Source organism: Tupaia chinensis, unplaced genomic scaffold (genome assembly GCF_000334495.1).
Source record: "Tupaia chinensis unplaced genomic scaffold, TupChi_1.0 Scaffold000434_1, whole genome shotgun sequence".
NCBI classification, from domain to species: Eukaryota; Metazoa; Chordata; class Mammalia; order Scandentia; family Tupaiidae; genus Tupaia; species Tupaia belangeri.
This window is the reverse complement of record NW_006159939.1, coordinates 996,252-1,004,863: the sequence shown is the minus strand read 5'-3', so window position 1 is coordinate 1,004,863 and position 8,612 is coordinate 996,252. Positions and strand designations below refer to the sequence as shown.

General features: G+C 39.6%; 1 protein-coding gene across 1 annotated transcript in view; it reads left to right on the top strand.

Annotated features, from left to right (window-relative positions):
• The first annotated feature begins 4,913 nt into the window (after positions 1-4,913).
• PYROXD1 (pyridine nucleotide-disulphide oxidoreductase domain 1) overlaps positions 4,914-8,612 on the top strand; it is a 23,179-nt gene continuing 19,480 nt past the window's right edge. Inside the window, exons 1-2 of the mRNA XM_006155081.3 lie at positions 4,914-5,711; positions 7,622-7,702. Of these exons, the coding sequence (XP_006155143.1) occupies positions 5,490-5,711; positions 7,622-7,702 (303 nt within the window). The 5' untranslated portion in view covers positions 4,914-5,489. The remainder of the gene's footprint in view (positions 5,712-7,621; positions 7,703-8,612) is intronic.

Here is an 8,612-nt window from a genome sequence, read left to right as displayed (position 1 = left end):
CATTTTCCTCTCGGGATCTTGGGCATGCATGCACATGCGCCCAGCATAAGTTTTAAGCCACCGGGTCCAGGACTCGAACATCAGTCGACTACATGGGAGTTCAGCAACATAGCCATTGCGCTAACTGCTGGTCCGCTGTAAGGTATCCTCTATAGCAGCCCCAGCTCCAAGTCAACCAGGCTTATCAGGAGGGGAAGCAACCAACACTATACTGTATGGTGTACTGTATTTGATAAGTCATATGAGATATTCAACACTATATCATGAAACAGGCTTTGTGTTCATTAATTTGCCCAGCTGTAGATTAATGCAAGTATTCAAAGAATTCTTTTTCTTTTTAGAGAGATTTTTGCCCTAGGGCATGTGTACTTGTTAGAGAGACAGAGTAACAGAATGCAAGAAATCACCCTCCATGGGGGTTAGCCATACCGCAATCCCTTGTCCTCCATTCTCCTCTTGGGATTTTGGGCACACTCACACACTTGCCTGGCATGAATTTTTTAAGCCACCAGGTCTGGACTTGAACCATGGTCAACTATGTGGGAGTCCAGCAATGTAATCATTAGGCCATCTTCTGTATCTTCAAAGTATACTTAAGGTATATAAAGTAAACCATGATGTTTGGAAGTTTAGGTGTATTAAATGCATTTAAAATAATGTTTAGGGCTGGTCCCATGACCTAGTGATTAAGGGAGCCAGATCCCACACAACCAACCATGTCATGGTCCAAACACCAGACCTGGTGGCTTGAGGAACACTCTAGACGTATGCGCATGCTTGCCCCAAATCCTGACAGGATGGAGACATAAAGAGTAGATTGCTCCATAGGAAGTGCATTCTCCCTCTCCCTCTCTGTCTCTATGTCTCTCTCTGGTGAGTGCATGTGTTCACTGGCAAATTTACTAAAAAAAACTTACAGTTCATGATAGAGCTCATGCACACACATATGAGAGAAAAAGAGAGAGATAAGCATCCTTCAGAAGGTCTTATAATGCTAATATCTCTTTTCTCCAAGTCCTCCAGCCTGTCAGATCCTGGGCACTCTAGAGTATGCCTGGCATGTCTTAGGCTGATTGGCCAGGAATTGAAGTTTGGTTACCATGTGGGATCCAGCTTTTCTTGAGCAGCCCTTTAATATGAAATTGCACAATGAAGCTGGCCCTTAAACACACTTTCACTTACATTTCAATTTACAATGGATATATCGGGATGAACTGTCATTGTAAATTGAGAATCTGTGTGTGTGTCTGTGTTTGTATTTACATATGTATGTAGATCCATGAACATATATGCTTCTATGTATATATTTGTGCACATGTGTGTGTACATCTATAAGGGACAAGGTCTTCAAAAGTTCATGGAAAGTGTGTATTATAAAATATTATGCGTGGATTTCAATTTTTTTTTTGCACCAAAAAAAACTAGTACTTTAGTTCCATTTTGTCAAAAACTTTTGAAGTCTCCTCTGAGCTTTATTAAAAATTTTGCTGATATGAATATGAAAGTTATACAGTAAACATTGTAATAAATAATTCATATACTCTATCGCAAATTCCATTTTGCCCACTGATTCTCACAAAACACTTTTGATTTTTACAGAATTCTTAATAAACTACAATAGCAATTTATGATTGAGTGTAGTTTGGATGTAGGCAGATAATTCCATTTATGTTAACAAGTGAGATGAAAGTGAAACCAATAAAACAATGTAGGTTTGAGCTTTACTTGTCTATAATATCAGTTTTTGCTTTTTTTTTTTTAAGAGATTTTTATTATAGGGCACATGCACTCACCAGAGAGACAGAGAGACAAAAAGTGAGAAATCACTCCCAGGAGGTATGGCCACACCACAGTCCCTTATCCTCCATTCTCCTCTTGGGATTTTGAGTGCACATGCATGGGAACCCGGCATGAGTTTTAAGTCACCAGGTCCAGGACTCAGACCACAGTCGACTACCTGGGAGTCCATTACACCATCAGCCATTACACCAACTACTGGTCCTATTATCAGTTTCCTCTTTGCTTAACTGGATAGTAGTTTTCTTATACTCCAAGAACCCATTCTGCTCAAACTATTTCTAATGATTCAAAAGAAAGGAACCCTCACAAATTCATTTTATGAAGCCTCTATCACCCTGATCCCCCCAAACAAACAAGGACATAGCAAAAAAGGGAAACTACAGACCAATATCTCTGATGAATATGGACGCAAAAATTCTCAACAAGATAATAGCAAATTATATCCAACAATACTTACAAAAGATTATACACTATAATCAGGAGGCCTTTATTCCAGATGCAAGGGTGGTTTACAAAACCATAAATGTAATACACCATATTAACAGAAAGATAAAAACCATATGGACCTATCAAAGCATTTGATACAACACCTCTTCATTATTAAGACTCTCAGCAAAATTGACATAGAAGGGACATTTCTCAACACAATAAAAGCCCTATTTTTTTTCAATTTGGGGGGCTTTTCATAATGTACTCTAATAACACGACACTTTTTTCTTTTTTTGCCATAGGGTGTGTGCACTCACCAGAGACAGAAGAGAGGGAAAGTGAGAATTCACCCCCAGGGAATAGCCACACACATACCCAGTGGAATTCTCAAGCCACCAGGTCTGGGATTTAAACCATGGTCAGCCATGTGAATGTTCAACACCAAGTCACATGCTGGCCCTGACACAACATTTTTTTTTTTTTTTTAGAGGTGTTTGCCTTAGGTCGCATGTGTTCACTGGAGAGATAGAGATAAACAGAGATAGTAAGAGAAAAGTGAAAATCATCCCCCAGGGAGGATAACCATGTTGCAATCCCTTCTCTTCTGTTCTCCTGGGATTTTGGGCACACATGCATACATGTCTGGCATGATTCTCAAGCCACTGCGCTGGGGAATTGAACATGGTTGGCAATTTGAGAGTCTAGCAATATAACCACTTCGCCATCTGCTGGCCCCACAACATATTATTAGTGTAACTTAATTATTAATATTTTCTCCATTGCTTTTTTAAGTCTAGGCAATCAACAGAACAATAAATGAAGTAGTGGTCTGTATCATTTGCCATTTTCCATGGTGCAAATACAACATTATCATCAAGGCTAATTTCAAAATATCAACTTGACATTACGGAATAAGCACTGAGAAGAAATGCACAGGAGTGCACCATTATATAATTATCTCACCCCTATATACAACAGATGTAAATAACCTCAGGAGTATTGAAAATAGTGAAATAATGAGTTATGAATATTAATTTCCTTTCTTTTAATGCAACTTACTTAATTATAAATTTATAATTTTGATGTTAGCCAACAGCTGTGTTAATAATCAGCTCATACAATTCTTGGAGTTGTCTTTTTTTTTTTTTTAGAGGTTTTTGCTATAGGGCAGGTGCACTCGCCAGACAGCGAGAGACAGAGAGCCAAAAGCAAGAAATCACCTCCCAGGAGAAATGGCCACACCGCAATCCCTTCTCCTCCATTCTCCTCTCAGGATCTTGGGCATGTGTGAACAAGCGCCCAGTGTGAGTTTTAAGCCACTGGGTCTGGGACTCAAACCACGGTCGACTACATGGGAGTCCAGAGACATAGCCATTACACTAACTGCTGTTCCCCCTCACACACCCCCCGAAGTTGTTTTTTAAGAGAGATGTTTTTATATAGGGTGCAGGGTGCATGAGCGTGCCAGAGAGACAGAGACAAAAAAGGAGAAATTAATCAGGGACGGGGGTAGGGGGGATGGCTACACCGCAATCCCTTTTCCTTCATTTTCCTCCTGGGATCTTGGGCACGCAAGCGCACATAGCTGGCATAAGTTTTAAACCACCAGGCCCAGGACTCGAACTATAGTCAACAGCGTGGGAGTCCAGCGACATAACCATAATGCCATCTGCTGGTTCCTAATTCCTGAAATTTTAATAATCATTATTGATTATCTAATTCACAGATTGACCATGCCATTGACTCAGTCAAGTAAGATCTTCCTTCTCCTTACTTCTTATTCTCCAAATTTAACTAACTTTTCACCAAGTTAGCTAGAGGAAAAAAATACCAGGATAATTCAAAAAGTTTGTGGGAAAATGGAATTAAAGTATGGGTTTATCTTGGTGTAAATTTTAAAAACTGAAATTCATGCATAGTGTTTCCATAATATGCACTTGTCATGGACTTTTTCTGAAGACTCCTTGTATGTGCAAATACTAATGAAAGAAAGAAAATGCCATAGCCTGAAAGCTGTCAGTGTTGTTCAACTTAAATATAGTATAGTCTGAGTGAGATCATGTGAAGATATACTGAAGTAAACAAGATTAGATTTAAATGGGCTTAAAGTACTATTTCCACCAAGAAATGCTTTGTTTGTAAAACTAGTAATAGAAATTGGAATCACTTATTGAACTGCTTATTATTTAACTTAGTAAAAATCAAAGCACAATGATTAGAGGGTATCAGCAAACATCTGTATTTACATTATGTGACAGGTTTTTGTTTGTATAGAGTGGTTACTCTCAGACTTTAAAGGATTAAAAGGCTTGGTAATTATTAGTTTTAGACTGAGCCATTTGAGAACTAGTATATTAATATCACAGTTCAACTTCCTAGGAAAAGCTCCATTTCTCTAGGAAATGTATCCTCTAAAATAACTTACTATGAAATAGATACATCTTACAAAAAAACTATGCATGAATTTAAATTTTATTTTACACCAAGATAAACTTGTCCTTTAATTTCATTAACTTTTTGAAGTCCCCTCATATATGAGATAGCAAAGGTAACAGTTAATAAATAATATAAATATTAATATACAGTAAAATATTTTAAAAATTAACCTTTCCTCAAAACAAATGAACACCACAAAAAAAAAAAACATATTAATAGTGTAATAAAATTAAGACTAGGAATTTCAGTTCTCACAATGTTGCTATTTATTGGAAATTTGGAAATGGTAAGCAATTCTATTACTAAAAATTGCGGCTGAGGTCAAAACTGCACATGGAAATAACTTCTTAGAGAACAATTCCGTCTGTCCTCGAGCGTCCTGAAGAACGAGCGCGCTTTCCCAAATGAAAACATCTTGGATTGGCAATAAAGGGTGACCATCAAGTCTTTTCAGAAGCTTCAGTTTTCCTCCTATGAAGGAAGAGTGGGCCAGCATAGCGTGCCCGAAGGCTCCTTCTACCACTAAAATTTGATATCAAATCCGAAGTCCAACTTCTCGCAAGCTTCAGGAGGACGTCCGCGCCATTCACTTATCATACGAGGCTCCTCCCGTCAGGACACTGGCGGCCTTTAGACAAGCAACTTGTCCAACGTCTTCTGGCGACTCATCTTTTTTACTTCGTTTTGTTTGTTTGTTGCCTTCTCTTTATCAAATCTCTGTGGGGAAACTACGCTCAGGTGTAGTGACAAACGCCAAGCCCTGGAAACAAAACGCGCCGCGGTTCTGAAACGCGGCCTCGGGCGGATGCGCGACCAGACTCAGTATGAGCTCCTGGGCACCCGTAGGTCGGATTCCCCGGATCAAGCACCGGAAGTCACAGCCCCGCGGTGCTTCCACTCCAGGAAGGCCAAGTCCGGCCGTTCTCCCACAGTGTTCCGTAGACCGCCCGGAGCCCCGGAACATGGAGGCAGCGCGCCCTCCTCCGACCGAGGGGAAGTTCGTGGTGGTCGGCGGCGGCATCGCGGGCGTCACCTGCGCGGAGCAGGTAGGGCGGCCGCGCCCACGGCGCCGCCTCTTCCTAGACCCGAAAGCCGTGGGACTGAGGACCCTCTCCCGCCTCCTCCCTGGGGTTTTTCGTCTGGGCCCCTCTTTGGCCGGGTCTTTTTCCCGCACTGCTTGTTCCCCGATACTAAGAGACTGCGTGTTGACACTCGATTGTGTTCTTAGTAGCTCTCAAGCTTGTCTCTGGCACAGGGAGGAGCAGGGAGCAAATGACTAGGGGGAAACCAAAGGTGGCCGAGCCAGACCCCGGTTCTGGGAATACCAGACACACAGGAACACTTTGTACATGGACGGGAAACTCAGCACCTTTAATTGCCTTAGCGGATTGCGTTCAGTTTCCACATAGGTGTCCAGTCCTTAGTGTATCTCAACTACTTAATTCAGAAACCCTTACATGAGTTTTCTATACTTTGAACTCCCGAGATAGTAAGGGATTAAATTCCGCCAGGGAGTGCTTTTCTGATTATAATGCGTAGCCAGACCATATTTAATCAGGTACGTGTGTGTATTCCAAAAAAGACAAGATTATGTTGATATAAAGATCAATCACTGAAATCATAAAAGATTTCAAGAAATTAGCGTTTCTAAACTTTTCCCATTTGGATGAGTATTTTCCATTTAAGCAAATAAACATCTATGGTCTAGGCACTGTACTAGGATTCAGTACTCAAATATAAATAAAGTATGGCATGCCTTACCCGAGACTCGCAGTCTAGTGGAAAAGACCTTAGTTAAAGCATTTCATCAGTGCATTATCTGTCATTTTAGGGGTGCTTCTGGAGTTGCCGGCAGTGAATTAAGGGAGAGTTATCTTTTCAGAAAGCAGGCATTCTTTCATCTCAGTAAAGAAAAATGTGTGCAATTCACCAAGTAGACATAAAAACAAAAACATTTAAAAGTGGAACAGGAGTATAATCTTCACAGAAAACACAGCACAACACCATTCAAGTGCAGCCAAGTTTAAAGAATATGGTGCTTGAGGGAGGTGATCAGAGATGACATGAGAAGTTAGCAGAGACCCTATCATAAAGTTTGCCAAGTATATAGCAATTTACAAGGACAGTTCTGTACAACATGAAGATGTGTTGGTCAACGAGGAACCTCATTTATGATGGTATTCTCATAAGGAGTATACAGACTGTAGTATTGTCTAGGGGTGTGCTGGGCTAAACCATCTGAATTTCTTTAAGTACCTTGTGATGTTTGTACAACAGTGTAATTGCCTAACAATGCATTCTCAGAATATATCCTTATCAAAGGTCAATCCATAGCTGCAGTTAATGATTTTGTGCAGTGCAGTAATATGATCAATTGAAAACTTGAAAGATGAGTAGTTACAGTGTGGTTAGCATAAAGGAAGCTGATTAACAGGAGACTGGACAACCAATTTGTAGTGTACACGAGTTTTGAAGATGTGATTTTGTAATGAAAACATTTATTACAGATTGTACAAGTGTAAGAAAGATGGAGAGGGTAATGATATTACAGAAAATTAAAATAAGATGAGACTAAGAAGAACCCCATGGTTTTAAGGGTGTGTAAGTGACTCAAACATGATCAGTTTTAGTGCTGTAGAAGCCAGATTATAGAGGTTGGTGAAATCGAAGACTAGAAAATGCTTTCAAGAAATTCAGTATGAGGAGAGCAGTTGTAATTAGAGAAAAGTAATGAGACCATAGTAACTTAAATCTCTACATTTTGTTAAAGCTAATATTAAAATGGCTCTGTCTTCCCAGAATATATACTGGTTAGAAAAGAAAAAATTGGAGTATAGAAAGCACTTGTGGAAAGTCAGGCTAAGAGTCTAAGTGTATAATATTGAGGGTTTGGTTTAATTTTATCCCACTGAAAGCACATGAGAAGTGATTACCATATTTTTTTTGTTTTCTAAAGTTGGCTCTTCACTTTCCATCAGAAGATATTCTCCTGATAACAGCTTCCCCTGTTATTAAAGCTATTACAAATTTCAAGCAGGTAAGGACCTCTCTAAAAATTTCTTAGTCTTAATTTATAAAACTTGCTATGGTATTGACCAGTAAAATTGTATGTTTTTAATATACAACACGATGTTTTGATAAATGTATACATTGCAGAATGGCTAAATCAAACTGTTTGACATATGTATTACCTATCATGCTTTTTTTTTTTTTTTTTGGTGGCAAGAAAACTTAAAATCCACTGTCTTAGTTGCTTTCAAAGATATCATCTATTTTTGGGAACCAGCAGTTAGCGTAATGGCTATGTTGCTGGACTCCCATGTAGTCGACCGCGGTTCGTGTCCCGGACCCGGTGGCTTAAAACTCACGCCGGGCGCGTGTGCGTGCGTGCCCAAGATCCCGAGAGGAGAATGGAGGAGAAGGGATTGCGGCGTGACCATCCCCCCTGGGGGGTGATTTCTCGCTTTCTGTCTCTATGTCTCTCTCTGTCTGTCTGGCGAGCGCACGCGCCCTACAGTGAAAATCTCTCCAAAAAAAAAAAAAGATATCATCTATTTTTATTACTACAGTCAACAAAATGTACAATAGATAGATCTCTTAAACTTACTTCTCCTTACTAACTGAAGCTTTTTGTTCATTAACCAATGTCTCCCTAATTCCTCCACCTTAGCTTCTGGTAACCACCATTTTACTCTATTTCTATGAGTTCCACTTTTTTACATTATTTTTTAAGATCATGTTATATTTTTCTTTCTGTGTCTGAATATATTTCATTTAGCATAATATCCTCCAGGTTCATTCATCTATCACAAATGACAGGATTTCCTTCTTTATTTTTAAGGCCAAACAGAATTCCATTGCGTACATTTTTTCTTTATTTACCTGTTGATCAACACTTGAGTTGATTCCTTATGTATCGTGAATAGTGCCACAGTGAACATGGGAAT